The sequence below is a fragment of the Sphaeramia orbicularis genome, chromosome 5, assembly GCF_902148855.1.
Source record: "Sphaeramia orbicularis chromosome 5, fSphaOr1.1, whole genome shotgun sequence".
Taxonomy (NCBI): domain Eukaryota; kingdom Metazoa; phylum Chordata; class Actinopteri; order Kurtiformes; family Apogonidae; genus Sphaeramia; species Sphaeramia orbicularis.
The window spans coordinates 15,338,584-15,364,007 of NC_043961.1; the positions used below are offsets into that span (position 1 = coordinate 15,338,584).

Below are 25,424 nucleotides of genomic sequence, written 5' to 3' on the forward strand. Positions count from 1 at the left end.
GCAACACATAAAGAAAGGGAAAATCAAACACACAAACAAACTAAAAACAACAACAACAACAAGAGTAGCGACAAACAACAACAATGACAACATCATATTACAATGAAAAATATAATAAATGTGAAGAGCAACTAAACAATATGGCTTGGTTAGGGACGATAGGGAAAAGGGGAAGAGGAGAGTGTGAATGAAAGTGAGAGGGGGGAGCGAGGGGGTAAATAATAATTTTTATAATAATACAAATATATAATAATAATAATAATAATAATAATAATAATACCAGTAGTCTAATTTGCTAGTATTATTGTGGCAGCGGTAGCAGCGGAGGCAGCCACAGTTCCTTCTCTTATTCTTCTGTTTGAAAAAGTGTGTTTATTCCGACTTAGTAACTACAAAAGTGATAAACCTCTTAAACTACTATGACCAAGCTTCAGGTTGTTTTCCTGGATTCAGTTCTTAGTGCAGATCTTTTAAAAACACATAGAGGTTTGGCAGGAATTCATCACATAACCCCACATAGTCCTGCAGTTTACTTAAAGCGCAGTCCTTCGCCAAATATGTATAAAAATATTCTTGGCTAATGTACAGGTACAGTCATTGCCAAGGCATGCGGCTCAGCGTTGTGCAGGAAAGAAACTGTATAAATGACAAAAAATGTGTAAAAATCAAAAGCACTAAATTGTGACTTTATAAGATCAATATATTCCATATGGATCTGGTGTAAATTGGATTATTTCACTTGAATATGAACCTCCCCTGTGTGCTTTGAAATGCAAAACATATGCAAAAAGAGTCACGATTCATCCAGACCTCACGAAAAAAAAAAATCAAGTATCAGTAACAAGTTGAATTTGTGAGGTTGTCAGGTTCTGTCTCTATGTTCGAGTCCTGTGGTCTGGATGCAGGAGATCGTTCTCCAATAGAAGTGGGGGGTACTTTCACTGGAGGAGAACTCAACTAATTCAGCCAAAGTCCATATATGACTTCTATCAGTGATCAATAGGAACTATATTGATATATGTAACCATTTACATGTTATAAACCATCAAAATATGGACCATTATTATTATTAAAAGCAAATCGTTAATATTTCAAAAGTTGGCCAAGAATTCAAAAATCAAAATTTCTGAAAAGTGTGAACAAACTTTGTAGAGATTGTCCCAAGGAAAATACATATAAAATTTGACATTAATCCAAGCAGCAGTTTTGTCAGAGAGGAAGTTTGAAGAAATTGTTCACAAAGACAATGACAAAGACGATGACGAAGACGACGATGACGAAGACGACGATGACGAAGACGACGATGACGACGATGACGAAGACGACGATGACGAAGACGACGATGACGAAGACGACGATGACGAAGACGACGATGATGATGACGAAGACGACGATGACGAAGATGACGATGACAAAGACGACGATGACGAAGACGATGACGAAGACGATGACGAAGACGATGACGAAGACGATGATGACGAAGACGACAAATACGAAGACGATGATGTTGAAGATGATGATGACAAAGACGACGATGGCGACGAAGATGGTGATGGTGCCAAAGACTATGATGAAAACAGCGGTGAAGATGACGAAGACAATGACAACAAAGACGACAACAAAGACGACAACAAAGTCGACGACAAAGACGGTGACAATGACAACAAAGACAACAAAGACAACTGCAACAACGATGAAGAAGATGACGATGAAGATGATGACGATAAAGATGATGACGATAAAGATGGCAATGACAAAGACGATGATGATGAAGACGACAAAAGACATAGCACCTTCACAATAGCTCATGTCCTATCAGCTGGTGAGCAACAACAGTATGGGTCTAAAAGGACTTTTTTAAGCGTCTCAGCTGTTGTAACCGAACTCGGCCTCTCTATAAACAAAACTAATACAAACAAAAAAAAACAATTGTAACTATAACCTCATAATGTTGGAGAAGGGAGCCACTGAGGAAGTTCACAGATATAAGTGCATCAAAAACCATATTAACTAACACCCAGTGCTACTTTTGTGTTACTTCCTAGATGAAATTTTCTCTATATCTAATGTTTCTTAAGTGATTTGTCATCATTTATTATAATATTATTCTCAGTACTTTGCATTTTATCAGTGTAAATCTGATATTTTCCTGTATTTAATTCACTAAACATGAAAACGTTCATAAAAGCTCAATTTAAAGTTGAGGGTTATCATATCAAAAAACTGCGAAAACAGAAGAAAAAGTGACTTTTTCAGTAAAATATATCATTAACTGAACATAAACCAAGTGTTTCCATCCACTGTCATTGATCCAACTCCATGGGTTTTACTGGTGAATCAGTGTTGTAGAAGATGACGGTGTTTGCACGGTAACTACAGAGCCTTTAAACCTCCAAATGGTTCATATCTGATAACCATGAAAAGATGACAAACTGTATTTTACGGCAATTATTTACATGTATTGATTTACAAGCTATCTTTATTTTCATTTTGGCAAAAATCGAGTGGATTTCTACAACCCGTTTTAATTCCTACTTAATTTGTTGCGTCTATAACTAGTTACATCACGACATTTGCACATATAAGGTCAAAACTTCCCACAAACACTTCTCCGAGTACGACATAACTGTTTATCAGCAGCAGCAGTTGTAGTCCATACTGAAAATATGTCCAAACTTCAAGCCGATTACCTCAAATGTTCAGTTGTTGGTTGAACGGGACAGAGCAGCACAGCCAACAGCCTGGAGGGGCGGGGCCTGAAGTGGCTCATGTGCATTTAAAGGGCCAGCGCTCAAAACCACCTTTCTGGTGTCATTACTCAGAAATAGGGTTGAAGATGGACCTGTGGAGTTGAATTAATGAAGAATTCAGGCCCAAGCAGAGCATTTACAGTTTATGTTAACCACAGGGAAATGTTTTAAAATGCATAATTCCATTTAAAAAATGCTAAATATCACTCCTTTGAGAAAAGTTCAATAGAGAGAAAAAAAAAAACATTTGGGAACTACCACAAAATTAGTACTGGGTCTTTATGGGTTAATATAGTTAATATATGTAAGGTTTTTTTTTTTTTTTTTTTTTTTTTTTAGCTCAGACCCTCCATCCATATGTGTCATTTTGGCAGGGGGTGGAGATCGATCTAAGCCGTCGTTCATGCATGAGGATGTGTTGCATGGTTACTCTGACCAACGTGCTATATAATGTACTTATTTAAATCTATGGCGCATGCTAAGTCTAATTTAGCACGTTTAATTTGTGGCCTGGTAACGTGTCAAATCAAGTGTCGAATGTATAGCTGCTCACTTTCCTGCCTTTTTTTTTTTTTCCCTTGCCCTTCGTTCTCTTTTGCTTTTGGGGATCGATATATATATATATACAGCCCCATTTCCATAGACTTTCCGTAACTCACTGGGCCTGCCTCAACATGCGACCATTGAGATTGATTAGTTATCATATTTTCCGAGCGCCGGTCATGAAGAAAGGGAGAAAAATTACCCGAGCATTGGCCGGGCAGCACATACATCCAAGAATAGAAATTCACAGCGTGGAGTTTGTCTACAAAGCAGATAGTTCTTTACGTTTCTATTTGTTTTGTAGCTCATTGCCCCTCAGGTCATGTTCTCAGTGTGCCTCCATCACTCAGCGTTTGATTTTTTTGTCAATAAATCAGCGCAAAGCACCCTGTGTCAGACATGCTCTCTGGGTCTCAGCTTGGGCCGAGTGAATACATATTTATTCTTGGGAGCCGATATGAAATTGTTTGATTTTTGAGCTGGCTGCTCACAGCGTTTCTGTTTGATTTACTGAATCCAAAGGTCACAACAGGAGAGCATTATCTGCCTCATTTATGCATATGTTTACAAGCTTTCCAACTTGTCTGTTAGGAAGCGAGGCGTCAAGACAGATGCAATGTGAAGTATTTTCCCAAACATCCATATTTATTTCACTACCTTTCAGCTGGATAAGTCCTATAACAAAAGGATATCTGGTGCATGAAAGTAAGTCACAATCTGTTACACCCGGACAACAATGAGGTCAACGATCCTCAGTGTAATGGCTGTTTTAGTCGTGTTTCTCTCATCATACTCCGAGTTTATTCCCCCTGCGAGATCCGAACCGACTTTATGTTTCCAGTGAGGCGCTTCAACAGTATATGCATATCTGAGGTTATTACTTTTCAGAAATGGCCCATAGTGTGTAGATACCATCTCCATGTGCTGTAGAGTGATAAGGCTGCAGGTAAAGACCCCATTCATATTGCATCTCTCCAGTGTCCCTCTCTTCTTCCTATCGCAGTCCTGCCCGGCCCTGTTGTCCTGTTGTGTATCCAATTAATATGTGCATTTAAGCCATTGTGCTGTCAATACTGCGCTGACCCTACAGCAAATCTGTTCTGCTTCAGCTAAGATAATTGTTATCTTCTGAGGCGTGCAAATAGTCTTTTGGAATAGATTCTGGATGATTCCTTCACTCAGAATGAAGTAAGTGGGGAGGAATAAGTTCAAATGGCTTTAGATATGAGGCCGTTTTCATGCTAGTAGGTAGTTAGTTTCATTCCCATTATCGTTTTTCATTCTATTACCAACTACACACATGATAACATGAGATTTTTCTACTCGAGTCATGTTGAAGGACAAGGATCCATGTGAAAAATATACTGATTCAAAGTGAAAAACTTGTAGGAAGTAACACTTTGAAGGACGCTTCCATGAGCTGTTTCTGTGCCACGTGAAGTGAACCTCACATTGTATTACTAGACTGTTATTGAACCGTTGTGACTTCAAATGATAAAAACAATAGACTGAATAAGTATCATTAAATTTGCTGAAATGTGCAAATTAGTTTTCAATGTCAACAACAGAACTTGAAAGATTGCAGAGCCTTTTGTCTGGAATCAGTCTCTTCACTGTCTGGTTCCTCCCGCTATTGTCATCTTCTTACGTTTGTCATTGGTAATATGTGTTGGGGTGTCTTTTTTATGGATCTATTTTGGTTGAAATTAGTCTCGATGTTGGGAAAATGAGGATTCTAGGCGCTTTATTGCCGATATATCTTCAGACCAGGCCTCTAATTGGATCTAATTCCAGATAAATATCACTTTCTTTGTTATACTACGCTGTACAACATCCATGAATTATCCACAGCTGCCACCTGCATTCAGCAAATACTTCAGATCCTTCCATTGGATAATTACTGCAGTGATTAATATGTTTCAGTTTTTTAACCCTTTAACTGATGTAGTGAGGAGCTTCTAATTTCTGGAACAACTACCAGTGTAGTATCATATCAAAAACAGGATGGGTTTCATTAATGTTACACCCCCCCCAATATAAAGGTGTCCAGGAGAGGGAGGGGTGTCACACCTCTTCAGTCTCCAAAAGCATACAACGAAAAAGATTTAAAATAAAGCCAGTTTATTCAAGGCTGCTCTCTTTAAACAAGGTGTTTACAAAAATGAACAAAGTAATCCGGGTGAGTGCAGTTGGACAAGGTGGTACCAAAGTAAATCAAAACTCAGTAAAACAAAACCAAACTACCTGGTGACCCCTGCACTACCAAAAGAAACTGGTGGGACAAAAAAAACATCTATCTCCTTTCTAGTCCCAAAATAAAAATACAGAGGGTGGCACCAACCAACTAATCTAGTGTATATAACATAAAACAAGACTTAGTGCAGTGTATAGGGTACCCCAACTTAACTAAACCCAACTCAACTCACCACAGGGGAACACAGGTAGAACACAAAAACAAAATGGCTCTGACCAAGCATGGACAGACAAGAGCAGCACCAGACAGAGAGGCAGGGGTGAATTTATAGTTGCTGTGGCTGATCAGGATTGGTCTGTTCCTCCTTCCTTCACCCGAGCCGGCCCCCCCAGGCACAGCCCCGGAGGAGGACCCAGAGCTAATGGTCACACCCCGACAACCAGGCCATCCCTGACCTGAAACAAAAGGGGAGGAGAAACACACACACATATCCATATTCATGCCCTAGGCATGTAACAATTAACTTTGGTTAATTTTACTAAATTCTTGAGACCCACTTGAGGTTTTTAGTCTTCTCATAAATCACGTTGTGATGTAGATAACATTGATTAGTTTGGTCAGTTGATGGTCTAGGGCAGGGGCATCGAATATGTGACCTTTGGGCCAAAACAGGCCCGCCAAAGGGTCCAATCTGACCTTCATGATGACTTTGCAAAGTGTAAAAAAACAGCAGTTCTTTTTGGAAGTCAGAGAAAGAGAAGACCTGGTCAGTGGTTAGTGCTGAGGCCCTAATAATTGATAATTCTCTTCAAATGCATGAAAAATAAACAAGGCCTGTTTCAAAAATCAGAAAAAGGAATGGAAAGTACAGATATCTGAGTAAAAAACTAACCAGAAAATAGAAAAATATGTCAGAAAAGTAGTATCATATCAAAAACGGGATGGTTTTGAATAACTTTGGTCAATTTTGCTAAAGAGTTTACACCCGCATGAGCTATTTTTTGTCTTTTCCCAAACATAAAATAAGTGGTGATGTTGCTAACATCGATTGGTTTGGTCAGTAGATGGTCTAGGGCAGATGTGTCAAACATATGGTCCATGGGCCAAAAGTTCCAGTCTGGCCTTCACGATGACTTTGCCAAGTACAAACATACAGCGATTCTTTTGGAAGTCTAAGTAGAAAAAGAACTGGTCAGTGGTTAGTGCTGAGGCCCTAATAATTGATAATTCTCCTCAAATGCATGAAAAATAAACAAGGCCTGTTTTGAAAATTGAAAAAGGAACGAAAAGTACATATATCTGAATTAAAAACTAACCAGAAAAAGGAAAAATATGTCTGAAAAATAGTATCATAGCAAAATAAGGATGGTTTTCAATAACTTTTGTTAATTTATCTGAAGTGTTTACACCAGTATAAGCTATTTTTTGTCTTTCCCTAACATAAAATAAGTTGTGATGTAACTAGCATCGATTGGTTTGGTCAGTTGATAGTCTGGCCTCTGGATCAAAACCAGCCAAAGGTTCCAATCTGGCCTTCAGAATTTGCGACTTTACGAAGTGCAAACACAGCAATTCTTTTGGAAGTCAGAGGACAAGAACTGGTCAGTGGTTCGTGCTGAGGGCCTAATAATTGATAATTCTCCTGAAATTCATTAAAAATAAACAAGGTCTGTTTTGAAAATTGAAAAAGAAATGAGAAGTGCAGATATGTGACTTAAAAACTAACCAGAAAATAGAAAAATATGTCAGAAAAGTAGTATCATATCAAAAACAGGATGGTTTTCAATAACTTTGGTCAATTTTGCTGAAGAGTTTACACCCACTTGAGATATTTTTTTTGTATTTTTTCCTAAGCAGAAAATGGAAACTTAACATAAATTGTGATGTAGGTGACATTGATTGCTTTGGTCAGTTGATGGTCTAGGGCAGGGGCATTAAATATACAACCCATGGGCCAAAACAGGCCCGCCAAAGGGTCCAATCTGACCTTCATGATGGCTTTGCAAAGTGTAAAAAAAAAACGCAATTCTTTTGGAAGTCAGAGAAGGAGACGACCTGGTCAGTGGGTCGTGCTGAGGCCCTAATAAATGATAATTCTCCTCAAATGCATGAAAAATAAGCAGTTTTGAAAATGAAAAAGGAATGGAAAGTAGAAAATATGTCAGAAAACCAGACCAGATACCTGAAAACTACAGTGCCCCTACCTCTAAATGAAAGGTATGAAGTGGTGATGTGCTGTTTCAGTTTTGTTGCTCTCCTCAGACAGACCATCATGGAGGACGGGACTCTGCGAATCACTAACATCAGTAAATCTGACGGCGGGAGGTACACCTGTGTGGCCAGGAACCAGTTTGGAATGTCGAGCAGCTCGGGGACACTGGTGGTGAAAGGTACGTCTTATGTCTTTTTGTGTCCACAGATTTTCACTCCCTAAGCCTCGGGTTTAAACTTTTGTTAGAGGGGGAAAAAAATACCAAGTCAAGCATGAAATTAATAATGAAATATACAGCCGTTTTTACGTTCTCGCCGGTTTGACAGACATATAAGTCATCTGTGGTTTTGTCAGCTGTGAGTTATTGTTCATGTAGCGGAGTGGGGAAAACCACCAGCGTCTGGAGCTGTGACTGAAGAATATTTTGTCACCAATATTTAATTTAAAAAGAGCTGCTGTAGCGTTTTTAGATTTAGGTTTTTAAATAATGATGATTGTAGAATGAGAGTGCTTTTTTTTCCGTTTCTTGGTTGACATTGTGATTGCACTGTGTTTAATTATTCATTACTGAGTTATGAGAAGCATTTCCTTCCTAAGTGAAGTTATTTAAGGTCACTTAATTACACTGATAGAGCAGAATCTGTCTCTCTATTCTGGGCAAATTAAGCTTTATTACCTTCTTCATTTGGCTTATTTTTATGGAGAAGCCAGTGCTACGTACAGTAACAAATGAACCCCTTTCTTCTCCTTAATGTTAAAGAGCCCACGAAGATCGTAGTACCGCCGCTGAGCTTGGACGCCACCGTTGGACAGAGTCTCGTTCTGCCGTGCGAAGTGTCCAGCGATTCCTCCCTGAGTCCCGTCTTTAAGTGGTTTTTCAACGGAAAGCCCATTGATTTCATCCGACAGGAGCACTTTGAAATGATTGGAGGGGTACGTATAACGTGGGTGAGCACTCGTACTCTGTGATTTTAGGCAGTCGAGGAGAATCGGCGCCAAAAAACTTGACCTACATAATTTTTTAAAAGGCTGAAGCTGATTATGGAGAGTAATGAGTGATGTTCTGGTGCAGCTTGTTTAAGAGGAGAACCTTTCAGCCTGTTTTCAGTGGCTTTAAATGCCACTTGAGCTTCCATCAAACTCCCACTTAGACTATCTAATTATTTTTTAAAAACCTGCACTAAAATCTGATGCTGATGCACTGATGGTAATATTAGAAGACACACTGCGACTATTGCGTGATAGCAAAACTGGAGAACATTGTTAAGTCTGGTAAAAATGCCAATGTATAGTAAAATAAATAAATAAATAAATAAATATACATATATAATATAAAATTTTAAATGAATCTGATGAGTAGTTTCAAAGAAGACTGTTGAAATCTATTCTTTAGTGACCGTGAGTTTGACCCTTCAAGGCAAGGTAAGGCAAGTTTATTTGTATAGCACATTTCAGCAACAAGGCAATTCAAGGTGCTTCACGCAGGACATTGAAATACAACGACAGGGAAAAAGAAACATGTAAAAGGTGATTAAAAACAGCAAGTAAGAAAACAACACATAAAATCCAAAAAAACAAAAAAACAAAACACATATTAAAGTAAGAGTTGCAGTTCAGAGTTTTAAAAGAGAATATAAAATGTAAAAAGTCAAAAGCCTTTTAGTCAAAGGCAGCAGTGGACAGGTGAGTCTTTAACCTTGACTTAAAAGAACTCAGACTCTCAGCAGACCTGATATTTTCTGGTAGTTTTTTCCAGATATACGGAGCATAGAAACTGAATGCTGATTCTCCATGTTTAGTTACTTCAAGGTCACTCAAGGTCAAAGGTCATGGACCCAAATGAAAGTCCATATATGACTTCCTATCAGTAGTAACGATATTGATCTCTGTAACAATTTCCATATTTTAAGCCATCAAAATATGGACCAAAATAAGTAACAGCAATTTTTTTATGTAAAAAATTTGTCTAAAATTCAATAATGAAAATTTCTCAAAACTGTGAACAAATTTGGTAGACACTGTCCAAAGAAAGCTTCATATAAAATTTTAAATGAATCCGACTAGTAGTTTCGGAGGAGATTGTTGAAATCTAAACATTAGTGACCTTGAGTTTGATCCTTCAAGGTCAAAGGTCGTGGACCCCAGTGAAAGTCCATATATGACTTCTATCAGTGCTCAACAGTACCTATATTGATATCTGTAACCATTTCCATGTTTTACGCCATCAAAATATGGACCAAAATAGGTAACAGCAATTTTTTTTATTGTAAAAAATTTGTCTAAAATTCAATAATCAAAATTTCTCAAAACTGTGAAAAAATTTGGTAGACACTGTCCAAAGAAAGCTTCATATAAAATTTTAAATGAATCTGATGAGTCATTTTGAAGAAGACTATTGAAATCTTGGCATTAGTGACCTTGAGTTTGACCCTTCTAGGTCACTCTAGGTCAAAGGTCATGAACCCGAATGAAAGTCCATGTATGACTTTTTATCAGTGATCAATAGTGACTATATTGATATGTTTAATCATTCCCATGTTATAAACCATCAAAATATGGACCATGAAAGTAAAGGCACATTTTTAATATTCATTAAAAATTCAAATATCTAAATTTCTCAAAACTGTGAATAAACTTTGTAAACATTGTCCCAAGGAAGAAATATTAAAAAAAAATTAACATAAAATGTAAAAACTGGCATGTTATATGAGACTATAAAAAATACATCACCTGGTTTAATTTTAGTCCAAACATGGCAGATGTGTGGTTAAGTCATTTAACAGAACAGAAAAAAGAACTGGAAGAAGGAAAAATGAGCCTTGGTGGCACAAGGAGAGGATGAGATTAAGTTTTTAACAGAAAATACCGTTTGACAAAGCAATAAAAAAGTAAACCTGAGAACACATAAATGCCCAGACTGTTATTTGCAGGATTCTTGAGTATTGTCCTTGAAACAGGTGATGCTGGTAGTAATGTTCTAACAATAGGCCAAGAGTTTAGTGGGAATTAGATGAATATGGTCACATTTATTATTTATTCAACTGGAAACTGACTATTTCTGATGCCAGGAGCCGACTGCATGAATATTGTTTTTTGGAGTTTTCATTATTTTTAGGGTATTGTGTTATTATTGTACATGTCCGGCTCAGTTTAGATCAAATTGGGTTGAGTATAAGTTTGACACCCGTGGTCTGGTCGGGTTTCCAGACGTGCATAAACATGTCAAAATCATCCGTCAGTCTCACATACATAGAAACATCACAACCACTTTAACCCATAAAGACCCAAACATCCACAATGTCCAAAAAGAATATATAAATAATATAAACTCCAAACTTTCCTATACGTTGTAGAGCAAAAAAAAGTTAAATTATGTGATGAAAACGTTTACATCTACCAACTATCCTTTAAAACAATGTGAATAACATGAACAAACTGACATTTCTTAAGAAAACTAAGTGCAATTTTAACAATATTATGTCTCAGTTTATCATTTACACATGGAAATTACAACTTACAGATCACAGTGGATCAACAAATATACAAAACATTTAGTAACAGGCAGAATATTGGTAAACTTGCACTTCAGACATTTTAAAATGTTCATATTTGTTTAGGTTATTCATGTTTTTGTGAAATGATAGTTTGTTTTAGTGTAAATACAGTAAAATGACATGAAAATGTTTCCATTTACAAAGAGAAAAATTTGGAGTTGTGAGTATTTATAGGTTATTATGATAGTATTTTACTGATCCGACCCACTGTAGATTAAATTCGTCAGTGTAGTAGGTATACTCTCAATTTCTGCCCCCCCCCCCCTTTTTTTTTTTAAGTAGTTCAGAAAAATGTCGTTTTAGAAACAGTGACATGTCAGACTACTCTATTTAGTTTACCCAAAAATCCATCAGTAGTACTTGCTCAATATTATTAAATTATCATGACTTGATCAGGAGCAGTTTGTAGGATTTACTGGTCACACAAGCAGCTGCAGGAATGTCAATGTATTCAACATGAGGCAAAAATAGGATAATGTTAGCTTTTCATAACATTAGCCTTTTATAACGTTAGCCTTTCATAACATTAGCCTTTTATAACGTTAACCTACTCACACAGTTGAGACAAAATCTCTTCTCTAAGTGTGCAGTCATATGACCAGTAGTTTAAAACACTGACTCATTCTGAAACCACCTTAAAACTTACCTCAGAATTATGTATTCCATGAAAGTAGGTTCTCTCAATATGTATCACTCATTTGAAAGACTTTTATTCTGCCTTTCTCGTTCGCATTTCCAATAATCGCACATCTTTCAACGAGACATGCAGTGACCTGTCAATCAACTGGGGTGGCATTGGAACTGAGATGTCCAATCAGGTTCCAGAGGTGGCCCACACTAAGCAGAGCCCTGGCTCTGGCGCTAAGTTGGCAATATTTTCCTCGGCATGACCTGCCCTACTCTGCCTCTGATTGGCTCATCAGTCCTCATGCCTAAAGTTAACCAATCTAATCAGTGAAGGTACCAAGTACTAGCCAATTAGAGGCAGAGTGGGGCGGGTCATGGCTTCACCATCTGAGGGGAAAACATGGGCAAATTGGCTCAGATACTACTGACTGGTACACAATGATGACTGAATAATAAGTAGGTATACACCGTACACCGCCGTATAACCTGGACTACACCTCTGAGTCTGTATGTGGAGCCTGAACGAAAATGATTAATATCTTCAGTGTAATTTTTGCGTTTTACAAATTCATCCCACGCCCCAGACTGGACCCTTTGGTGGGCCAGATTTGGCCCCAGGGCCGCATGTTTGAGACCTCTGGGTTAAACCAGCCGAATCCTCCTTTTCTCCTCCTCTTTATCTCACCCCTGCATATCGAAGCCTATTCTTCATCTTCATTTGACTGAAACTGGGCCTTAGACGCCAAGAATATGCAGCTTTATGTAAGAGGTGCCGCATCTAGTTTTACACTTGATGTAAAGATATGACACGGTGTCTATATTTTCATCTCACTCTAGCAAGAAACCAGCTAAGTGTATTTACAAACATGCCACTACTCTTCCTTTGAGCAGATGTATGAGGGCGCAGACGCTCCAGAATGCATTAGCGGTTTGGGTTTTGCCTTTAAGGCTACATGTCACAAACTGTGGACTCTTAATGCAGACGTCAGCAGACATGACAGTGTATTGTTTCTGAGGTAGAACCTGTAAAAAGGGATGACATTTATCCAGCCTGGAGGTGATCTCACTGTACAAGCAAATCAATCAATATCTCCCTGAACAAAGGAGCCAATTTTATGTTATTTATTTTTTTTATTTGTATTTTTTTATTTTTTGTGATTACAAGATTTATGCTTCCTGTGGTTGAACACACCAGACCCAGTGAAGCCGCTGCACAGCACTGACATTTCCACTGCGAGAACATAATCACAACAGCTGTTTAACTTCGCATTTTCTTTCTGCACAAAGGGACTGATTTCTGAACTTATCCGAACTGGAAAAAAACCAAAAACTTTTGAAAAATATATATATATGTGTGTGTGTGTGTGTGTGTGTGTGTGTGTGTGTGTGTGTGTGTGTGTGTGTGTGTGTGTGCGTGTGTGTGTGTGTGTGTGTGTACAAAACTGGGGCTGCAGACGGAAAAAAAATCCCACTAAAGCCATTTATCTGAGCTGAAGTGTAAACACAACAAACACTCACTGGAAAAAAAAAAAAAAAAAACGGTTCGAAAACAACTCATTTTCCTGTAGCATTCCTCACGACGTAAAGCTGAATTAATTTGTTTTGCCGTGACTGTCATGTTGTTTTTTGTGGGATTTTACTGCATGTGACAAAGCAGAGAATTTAATGTGTTTTGAGGATTTTTACACCTTTTCCCCGTTTCCTTTTTTAAATTTAACTCTTCTGTGTGTACATCATTAGGGATTTGCAGGTGACCTGATGGCGAGGAACATCCAACTGAAGCATGCTGGGAAGTACGTGTGCATGGTACACACTGAGATCGACACAGTTTCAGCAGCGGCAGACTTAATCGTCAGAGGTACGCTCTTATTTCCTCTCTGTTTTTTTCCTTGCGCTCTCTATGGAGGTTTTCCATGCTTTGTTTTTTTTTTTTTTTTTTTTTTTCGGGGGATGAAATTTGTGTGTTTCTTCAGATTATGACGCACACATTTCACCGCTGTCAGATAAAAGCTGTGTTAAGAAAAACAGAATTCCCCCCAAAAATAAATAAATACTTTACACTGACAGCCACAAACTTTTTAACATTAGAGAATACTTCAGTTTTTTGTTTTTTTGTGATTATACTTTACTTACCTGAGATGCAGGTAAGTTACCCAGAATGCTCCTGGGCTAAAAGATCAAAGACCGGCTTCATGCAAGAATAAAGACAAGTTTTCAACAGATTCAGCTCCATATACTCTGTAGAGGGCGTTCTTTGATACTAAAACATGGGTGCTTTAAATTATTGAATATACATATTTTTGGAGATGATATCTTTGATTTCTTGACATTTGAACCATGAGAATCGCCTCCTGTCAGTGTTTGGAGGGTGAGTTTCACTGTACATTTGACAGAATACATGGAATTTGGACTTTTTTCGCAGAATTCTTACTTTAATCTCAGAATATTGACTTTTTTTCTCATCATAATTATAAAAAAATATATATATTGGATCTTTTTTTTTTTCCCCCAGTAGGCCTAATCCTCTTTCGTATAGGTACTGATACTGTAAATACTTATACTATAAATAGATTGTACAAAATATATGATGTATACTGAACAGAGTCTTTCATTATTATCGCATAATAGTGTTAGAGCTAAAGTACTACAGAAGAGGATTAGGGCCACTGGGAAAAAAAAAAAAAATGAAGGTCCAACATATATATATATATATATATTTTTTTTTTTTTTATTATTCTGAGATGTTTTTCCCCTGAATTCTGAGATTAAACTCAGAATTCTGATAAAAAGTCAGAGTTCTGACTTTTTTCTGAAATACAGTCTCTGCATTTTACCAATCCTACACCTACAGGACCTAGCATTAGCATTAACATTAGCTCATATTATGAACAGTGAGCTGCCTTTGACGGTGCTTGTGATCAAGGACCTCTCAACTTTCTAAAAAGTCCTGCTGGAGTTCAGGACTTAGAGCTAGGTGCTAATGCTAATGCTAGTACTAGCCATATGAGCCGCAGAGCCGTATGCGCTTCATATGGCTAGAACTACGTCTTGCTTAAAAGGTTAAAGGTTAACTCACTGCATTATCCAGGAAAAGAAAGACTGTGTAGCATTAGCAGTTAGCACTTAGCACATTAGAAGGGAGCGAACCCTAAAAACATCTCCATATCCTCATCACCAGGATACTGAAAGGAGAATTAATTTTTGATAGCAGAGGAAACTCATACAGTATGAAGAGAACAAAACTGAACACAATATTCATGCGACAAAGATTCACAAGTTACTTTTTTTTCTTTCTTTCTGTGAGCTATATTGACACCCCCTTTTCTTTAAAAAAAAAAAAAAAAAAGAGCGAGAACAGTGTACTTTGTATCAATGATGTCCTGTGTAATATGTTGTGAGACTGTTTTGAATAAAAATATGAATTGGGAAAAAAAAAAGAGATCTGCAATAGTCACTAAATTGAGAGCAGCCATTGAACGTGAATGCACGCAAATACTAAGGGAATTGTTTGGTGATGTGTGCGATTCCATTGCTTGGCGTCTAGTCAATCAGGCGACTAGTGAGATGGTCCAGTCGCCTGATTGGTGAGTCCCAGTCTTGTCCCGCCTCCCTATACACTAAACAGGTCCAGAGGATGGCTTCATCAGTTCTTAATAATGACTCCCATCCTTTACGAGGTGAATTTCAACTCCTTTCCTCTGGACGGAGGTTCTTAGTCCCAAGGTGCAGGACACAGCGTTATAAAAACCGCTTTGTTCCTGTTGCTGTCACTGAGCTCAATAAGAAATAGTGACATTGCACTTTACTAACTTATTTATTTATTCCATTTCTCTGCTCTATTTATTATTATTGTGACTTCAAATTTTTAAATTTTTTTTTTTTTAATTTTATGTTCTTATCCTGGTTTTTATCCCGGATTGTTTTTATCTTTTCTGGATTTTATTGTGTTTTATTGCATCTTGTTTTTTATTTATTGGATCTTATCTATTTTATTCTTTTACTTTCCATGCTGCTATACCGATGAATGGTGGAACACTGAACACTTTTTGCCCTGTCTTTTTGTCCTGTCTGTAAGCGTGATCAAGTGCCTGTCTTGCATGTTTAATGTATATGTTGTTGTAATGCCAAGGCAATCACCTAGACTGCAAAACAAACCTACCTACGGGTATAAATAAAGTAACCTTGACCTTGACCTTGTCAGCAGTGTCTGGACCAGAACGGACATCAGTTTGAGAACAGGTGCCCAGATAGCAAATATTTTGGCAGTATTATGGCATACATTTGGCATTTTTGGCTTTCTTTTGGCATTATGAAACCCTTTAGGCTTTACTGTGGTATGATTAAGGTTATCCATAATAGATATGGAGGCACCAGCAGTATATGGCTGAGTTACGGCATACGTCTGGTTAACAAAAAGACTGGGCAAAGAGCGGGATCAAGTATAGGGATGGTATGGCATGTTTATGGCAAGACAGAAGATTGACTAAAGAGCGGCAACATCTTATTCCATATATGGATGTGTTTTGGTTGTGTTTTGGCATATTTCTGTAAAGCCAAAACACTGCGCAAAGAGCGGGAATTTCAACCAGGAAGAAAACCCCATTTCATTTTAAAAGCATGATCAACACAAATTTTGGGTGAATTTTGGCCTCCTTTTGGCCTCTCTTTGGGTCAGTTTTGACTACTTTTTGGCTGGATTATGGGGATTTGGGGCTTTTCTGGGACAATTATGGCTATATTTTGGAAGTCCACAATTAGTTTTGGGTGAATTTTGGCTTCCTTCTGGTTTGATTTTGGCTTGCCTATTAAAGGGCCCACACATCCGCCCAGAACTTTGCCAAAATGGCATGTCAGTTTTGGGCCAGATTTAAGCCACAATGATTTTGCTATCAGGGCGATCACAAAATAATAAAATGATGTTTGTAAATTCCATTACATTTTGAACATTTGAATTGAAATAAACACCTACTTTACAATTATTTAGAGTGTGTATACATTTTTGGGACACCGTGTATAAATACAAATAACGTGAACCTGAAATTTCTTAACGTAAGTTCAGTTTTAACAATATTCCGTCTGAGTTGATCTTTAACTCGTGTTTGTTACAATTGTAATGAATGAATAGAAAGTATAGTGTGATGTAACATGAAAAAAAAAACAAAAAAAAAACAAAAACTGAACACCAAACCTTGAGTGTTTTCAGTGGAAGCTCCCTGCTCCTAATGGGCTACATGGTGATGCTAATCGCTAATGCTAAGTGCTACAGGTATTAGTCATTTGTTATTATGTATCCCAGACCCCTGTTAGAAAAGAAACACCTGACTTCAACGTGTCCACATACTTTTGTCCATATAGTGTATGACTTAGGTAATTATGAGTCTAACGATTTCAATAATGTTGTGTATCTGCATTTGTGTAACCAAATGTCAACCCAGTGTCCCCAGTTGGGCTGTAATACTGTTGTCTGGGTTCCACATGGCTTCCTGATCCCTGAGCTAACGTCGTACATACAGATTGTAGGTTTTCTGCATAATCTGAATCCAAGTATTGTTGATGCCCAGTGATCTCTTTTCCACAGCAGGTTGTCCCGCTGAGGGCTTGGTGCTAGTTTTCGCAGATTTACGGGGCTTAGCATAAAATCTCATGTCAGTAATGCGAGTCCCTGCCTGTTTGTTTGATCTCGTGTTGCTGTTTTTTCCTAATTTCACTCAGATCCCACTTGAAAACCCCACTCTTGTTTTCTTAAATCCCTCCTCATTAATATTGTCTGATGCGTTTGTTAAATAATGATTTGGCGCCGCTCGGTTCGCTGGCGTGAGGGGAGCTTTTTCTTTTGTCTTTCTGGTTGAAGGCACACATCTCCCCGAGGAACAAAACAGGGCAAATTTCGAAATGTTCTTCGTAATCATTAACCTTGACTTTTCTTTTCTTGTATTTGAAAACTCCAGTGTTGTTTTCACACCCTAAAAAGTGAAGATGTGTTTTAACCCTTTAGCACCTAACGTGTCTGTGGTGAGCGTTCTGAATGTGTATTTGATTGAAATATTCATACAAATTCAACCATTTGCTCAATGGGTAAAAATTCTAAACGTGCTGATAAAATAGACCTTGTTCTTTACGTAGACATGTGAGCATGCTCAGTTCACCCCCCGCCACCTGTGGAATGAAGAGTAAAACACAGAGTAGTGAGTGAGACCGACTCACTATAAAAGTAGACAGTTTAAGCTTTTGTTTTTGTTTTTTTTTACACTGTTTTCCTGTCATTTTTTGTTTTTACTGTTGTTTACAGTGTTGTGATTTTCCTTTATTTATTTATTTATTTTTACCGTGTTTTTATTGAATTTTGGCCATGCAACTGCTTTATGGGGTTCAACCACGTAATAGAAAAATTAAATTAGCAAAAAGAAAAGCCAAACAATCAACAAAGTCAAATAAAGTTATCAGAATATTCATAAATGCAAGAAATTAAACAAAAATAATCAACCCATGAATGAAGATTAGCAAAAAAAATACTGAAAATGAGCAAAATAATCAAGAGAATTATCAAAAAATGCAACAAAAAAAAAATGACGGAAATCAACAAATATGAGTCAAAATGAGTGAAAAGAACAAAAATTTGTGACAAAATATCAACAAAATCAACTGAAATTGACAATTACAGGTGTTACATTTCACATTTCATCTTCAACATTCTAGTGTTGTTGTGATTTTCCTTTATTTTTTTTTACTGGGTTTTTACTGGGTTTTGACCGTGAAACTGCTTTATGAAGTTCAACCAGGTAATAAAAGATTTAAATTAGCAAAATAAAAAAGGAAAACAATCAACAAAGTCAACTAAAGTTATCAGAATATTCATAAATGCAAGAAATTAAACAAAAATAATCAACCCATGAATGAAGATTAGCAAAAAAAATATTGAAAATGAACAACATAATCAAGAAAATGATCAAAAAATGCAAAAAAAAAAAAAAAAAAAGACAGAAATGAACAAATATGAATCAAAATGAGTGAAAAGAACAAAAATTTGTGACAAAAAATCAACAAAATCAACTGAAATTAACAATTACAGGTGTTACATTTCACATTTCATCTTCAACATTCTAGTGTTGTGGTAATTTTCTTTTTTTTTTTTTTTTTGTGTGTGTGTGTTTTTACTGAGTTTTGACCGTGAAACTGCTTTCTGGAGTTCAACCAGGTGTCAAAAAACAGCCTGACTGATTTATATACTTTTTAAAAAGAGCCCAAAACAACAACTCCTGGACCCAAATTCAAACCCTTGTTGCTTATTTTCTTCTCCTTCTTCCTTTTTTTTTTTTTTTTTTTTTTTTTACTTCATTTTAGTAAATATTTTGCATATTTTTTCATGTTATTTAATATTTTGTACATTTTTGTTTTGTTTTGTTCATTTAGTTGCTTGTTAAGGTCATTTTTCTACATTTTATTTTATATTTTTTTCTTCAATTTGTTCTTTATTATTTTGTTGGTTTATTATTCACTTTTGATCAGTTTATTCATCACTTTGGCTGTTTTTGTTCATTTTATTGCTTATTTTATTCTTTTTTTTGTTTTTTGTTTTTTCAACTGTGTAACTGCTTTATAGAGTTCAACCTGGTGTCAAAAATCAGATGGGCTCATTTATTTAAAAAAAACAAACAAAAAAAAACAGAGCCCCAAACAAAAACTACTGGGCTCAAATTCAAATCCTTGTTGTTGTTCAGTGTGTTCCAGTTCACTGTTCATGTTCAACATCCTAAATCTCTTATTCATGTTCATTCTAGTGCCTTATTTAGTCCAAACCTGTCAAACTTTAATTCCTCTCTTTGTCTTTTTCTGTTATTCCACCTGTTTTGACCCTAAAACACACAGTAAAACAAAACCACTGAAGAAAAAGAACACAGCAGCTTTTATGAACCTGAAACAGACGACACTTCACAGCAGCATCTTTACCTGGAATCATGTCTCAGGGGTTAAAGGGTTCAATCAAACTTTAAAAGTACTTTAAACTTGACGTGTGTATATATAATTAACGTGCTAGAGTAGAAAGTGAAACCTGAGGTCCTCCTGAACTGTACTGTACAGCGTATCGATTGGACCGGCGCTCCCAGTAGAACCAATTATATCTCCACTAACCCTGAATTGAGCTTGTTAGCCGCGTTATGAATCACATAACACCTGTGGTGGGATCTGAGTCTGCCATGCATGAAGCTAACCTGATGTGATTTCATTTGATTTGCGCACCGCCGCCGAGCGCCGTGCTGATGCGTCTGTCATTGTTTCTTCTTGTTGCAGGACCTCCGGGTGCGCCGGAGAGCCTGGTGGTGACTGACATCACAGACACCACCGTCCAACTGTCCTGGGGCTCTGGAACCGACAACCACAGTCCTGTTACCATGTACCTGGTCCAGGCCAGGACCCCCTTCTCCATCGGATGGCAAAGTGTGAGAACAGGTACAACTATCACGTCTATTTCCAATTAATTCAAGGCAGTAGTGTGGAATAACAGTGTCTACAGGACATGGAATCATTCTTTTATGCACTGCTTCCTGCACTGAAAAGCACTTTATGGATTTTTTAAGCTAAATCCATTCACAGAATTTAAAGTCAATAATTTAATAAGCAAAGCATGAGTAATTAAAGCTGCAGTGATCAGGTCTGGATCTTGGTGCACACAGTGTGGAGAATAGTCAAAGGTTTGTACAGACATATCGTTAGCCTCATAGCATAATTAGGCCTAACTCAGTGTTTTTCAACCTTTTTGAGCCAATGCACATATTTTACATTAGAAAAATCACAAGGCACACCACCAAACAAAAATGTCACAAAAAGTGTATTTATTGAAATATAATACAAATCTAGTCTTAATTTACTTACTCAATGTGAAACCTGGGCCTGTTTAGTCGAACACAAAGCTGTTATTCTTGCAGGGTTGAAGATGGACCTGTGGAGTTGAATTAATGAAGAATTCAGACCAAAGCATGGCATTTACAGTTTATGTAGACCACAGGGAAATGTTTGAAAATGCATAATTCTATTTTAAATAGCAAAATATCACTCCTTTTACCAAAACTAAAATGTGCACTCAGTTACACATTCAAGGATTAAACACACTGAAGTTTTTGTCCGATGTAGGTATAACCAGAGGTGGGTAATCCCAGCTCCATAGAGTAAAAGTCCTGCCACGTATTGGTTCTACCTGTTCACTTAACACAGGTGATTTCACTCATTATCCCATCTACCTGGATGAGGAGTTGGGCTCATCCAAATGGGTTGGTTCAGTGAGTGGTTGGAACAAATACATGGTGACCCAAAAAAACGGGAATTTTTGAAGTGCGTATTGGCAGACATGAGCAAGTGGCAGAACTGCGAGACAGTGACCTTGAGCAAGTAAACACACCCCCATTTTAGTAACCATTGGCGGATGTGCGAGGATTGTTCGGTAACCGTGTGATCTCAAGATTCGGTAACGTTCCCTGGCCCCCTAGATCGCCAGATTTGTCCGTTTGTGATTTTTTCTTGTGGGGCTATCTCAAGAGTAAAGTGTACACGACTCGACCAAGAACTGTGGATGAGTTAAAACAGAGAATTCAGGATGGAATTCACAGTATCCCAGCTGAGATGTTGCAGCGGTCAATGAGGAATCTCAACAGCAGATTTCAAGAATGCATTCGTACAGGAGGACGCCATCTACAGGAAGTAATTTTTAAAAAAAGAAAATTCCATCATCGTTTCTTAAATGGCATGTTTTAAGGTTTCAATTACGATGAATAAAATATTTTTCTTCCATCACTCTTTGTTTTATTGGATTGTTAAAAAAGTTCCCGTTTTTTTGTGTCACCCTGGACATGGCAGGACTTTTAGTCTATGGAGCTGGGATTACCCACCTCTGGGTATAACCATATCTGATGTAGTCATTGTCATACCTAAGTTTCTCCATGATATGAATAGAAACTTTTGGGTCTTCTTTTACACTGTAAAATGTCTGGTGTTAATTAGCATTACAGTGCATTACTGCCAACTACTGCTGGGGAGGGTGAATGGACGGTGCTCTGCTTCATAAAAATAAAGCACAGAATTTGTTTCTTAACATTTGCACTAGTTTTTAATACAAGTGTGTGACTTTTATTTGTTTTATCTTCTGGTTATATTTTTAGGTGCTCTTTATCATATTAGCGTGTATCTGTTTTTATCAGTTTTAGTTAGGGATGCACCGATACCACTTTTTTCCAGACCGAGTACAAGTACAGGGTGGGGAAGCAAAATTTACAATGAACATTTAGTTGTTTTTTCTCAGCAGGCACGACGTCAATTGTTTTGAAACCAAACATATATTGATGTCATACTCATACCTAACACTATTATCCATACCTTTTCAGAAACTTTTGCCCATATGAGTAATCAGGAAAGCAAACGTCAAAGAGTGTGTGATTTGCTGAATGCACTCGTCACACCAAAGGAGATTTCAAAAATAGTTGGAGTGTCCATAAAGACTGTTTATAATGGAAAGAAGAGAATGACTATGAGCAAAACTATTACGAGAAAGTCTGGAAGATACTATTGAAGAAGAATGGGAGAAGTTGTCACCCAAATATTTGAGGAACACTTGCGCAAGTTTCAGGAAGCGTGTGAAGGCAGTTATTGAGAAAGAAGGAGGACACATAGAATAAAAACATTTTCTATTATGTCAGTTTTCTTGTGGCAAATAAATTCTCATGACTTTCAATAAACTAATTGGTCATACACTGTCTTTCAATCCCTGCCTCAAAATATTGTAAATTTTGCTTCCCCACCCTTTTCAAGTACTTACATTTGAGTACTTGCCGATACCGAGTACCGATATGAGTATTTAATAATACCATTCCAGTTCTTAGTTCCTTTTGACAATGTACTTTATTGTCGTTGTCATTAGTCTGACTGGAACAAAGTGCTGCTACTGTTATGACCCTGGGTCATAATTTATCTATTTATATTTATATGTATGTGTTTTCTGTTTAGTGTGTGTGTTCTCCCCCGTCCTGTAGGTGTGCTGTGCCCTTTTGTTTCCGTTTGTTGCAGGTTTCTGATTGGTGGAGCATGATTGCCCGGCCCTTTAAAGATGGCCCTGGAGCTCCCATCCTTGCTCGCTCTTGCCTCCTGTCAGCTCCCAACCCTGTGTTCGTGTGTGTGACCGTCAGTCTTCGATCCTGGAAAAATCTGATTGTTTGTAGTTGTAAATAGTTTTGTTAAATTGAACCTTTTTCTGGTAGGGGAGGTCGGCTCTTTTGTTTTCACCTTTTCTCCTGTTTTTGTTAGGTAGTTAGGTAAGTTTTCTGTATTTTATTTCCTGCATTTATTTTGGTTAGGTAAGTTAGTAAATTGTAAAAGAAGATATTTTGTTTGTTGTTTTAGCCGCTCCCTCCCCTAACCCTTCCTTAGTTGAACAAAATACTGATAATAAATATTGTGAATCTTAGTTTTTGACTGACGTGTGTGCTTGGGAGCTGGGAGGGGACAAAAGTTGAGCCTATTATGTTCGCCCTGGTGAAACCCTAGGCCGGGGCGTAACACTACTGACATTTAATGTGTTGGAATGAGCGTTTCTCCATCAATCCATCAGGGGGCGCCACTCTGAATTAACCATGCTGGACAAATGACACAAAGAAGAGTAAAGTTTTTAGAGAAGAAGAAGAAGAAAGTCAGTAATAATAAACATGGAGACGACAGAGGTAACACTAATGTGATACTAATATTGATATTGATGAGGGTAGTTATCATAAATACAGTATGTCAGTAGTTTTTCTCTAACTCACACAATCGCTCTTTGAACAGATCCTCTACCTCCGCGGTTCCCAGTGGTATTCTCTGTCTGATACGCATCCGTAAGCACCTGAAAAACAGACAGAATTGCGTACGAAATGTATGCAGAAGACTGACAGAACGCTGCGTCCGTATCCATCTGTGTCCTTAATGTTACTTTCAGTCAGTGTTACTTTTGTCACTGTCGTTTATTTAGTTAAATCTCCACATTGCTGACATTACTCTAGGGATGCACCAATACCGATACGAGTATCTGCATCGGTTCCGATACTCAGTGTGTGTACTCGTACTGGTACTCATAAAAGACATCCGATACAAATGCACTGATACCACTTGACCTGGCCGTCTGACGTTCTCAGTTCAGTGCAGCTGGTACGCAGCGGTGGAATAATGTGTGTGGAGTGCGAAGAGTGTGGAGATTTTTCAAAATAAATGACGGTGACAAAAGTAACGCTGACTGCAAGTAACGTTACAGACACAGACAGATATGGACGCAGCGTTCTGTCCGTCCTCTGCGTACATTCCATCTGTTTACCAGGTGCTTGCGGATACATACCCAGAATGAGAATACCAGCGGGGGTACGGAGCAGTGTGGACCACCACCAACAGAAGTGAAAACAAAACTTATGGCTCATTTCTCTTTTCTCTACCTGCTGAAACTTTTAAACCTTACTAGTGAAAACGCTGCAATACTAGTATCACATTAGTGTTACCTCTGTCGTCTCCATGTTTGTTATTACTGACTTTCTTCTTCTTCTTCTCATAAAACTTTACTCTTCTTCGTGGTATTTGTCCAGTATGGTTAATTCAGAGCGGCGCCTCCTGGTGGATTAATTGACAAACGCTCATTCCAACACATTAAATGTCAGTAGCAGCACTTTGTTCCAGTCAGACTAATGACAACGACAATAAAGCACATTTACAAAAGGAACTAAGAACTGGAATGGGATTATTAAGTACTCGTATCGGTACTCGGTATCGGCAAGCACTGAAATGTAAGTACTCGTTCTGGAAAAAAGTGGTATCAGTGCATCCCTACATTACTCCACCACCGTGTACCTGCTGCACTTAACTGCGGATGTCATGCTGCCATAAGTGGTATCGGTGCAGTTGTATTGGAGTACTTTTACAAGTACGAGTACAAGTACGCACGCTGAGTATCGGACCGATATCTGATACTGGTTTTGGCATCAGTACATCCCTAGTTTTAGTATATCCTGTATTTTTAATTATTTTATTAGTTCTAGTATGTCTTGCGTTTGTATCTGCAGATTTGTACAGCACTTTAGGCACTTGTTTTAAATGTGCCATAGAAATAAAGTTGACCTTGAATTTAACATTATTTTTTGGGGTTCGACCCACTGAAAACAGGTTTGAACAGGTCAGAATAGAATAGAATAGAATAGAATAGAACCATCTATTCTATTCTATTCTATTCTATTCTATTCTGTTCAGTTCTGTTCTATTCTGTTCTGTTCTGTTCTATTCGGTTTTCTTCGGTTCTATTTGGTTCTATTATTATTCTATTATTATTCTACTACTACTACTACTATTATTCTATTATTATAAAACCGAATAGAACAGAACAGAACAGAATAGAATAGAATAGAACAGAATAGAATACAAAAGAATAGAATAGAATAGAATAGAACCAAATAGAATAGAATAGAATAGAATAGAATAGAATAGAACCAAATAAAACCGAATAGAATAGAACAAAATAGAATAGAACAGAACAGAACAGAACAGAA

General features: G+C 37.5%; 1 protein-coding gene across 1 annotated transcript in view; it reads left to right on the forward strand.

Moving 5' to 3' along the window:
• Window positions 1–25,424, forward strand: part of cntn6 (contactin 6) — a 157,425-nt gene that overhangs the window by 71,924 nt on the left and 60,077 nt on the right. Inside the window, exons 12-15 of the mRNA XM_030135526.1 lie at window positions 7,750–7,877; window positions 8,460–8,632; window positions 13,621–13,738; window positions 20,170–20,328. Of these exons, the coding sequence (XP_029991386.1) occupies window positions 7,750–7,877; window positions 8,460–8,632; window positions 13,621–13,738; window positions 20,170–20,328 (578 nt within the window). The remainder of the gene's footprint in view (window positions 1–7,749; window positions 7,878–8,459; window positions 8,633–13,620; window positions 13,739–20,169; window positions 20,329–25,424) is intronic.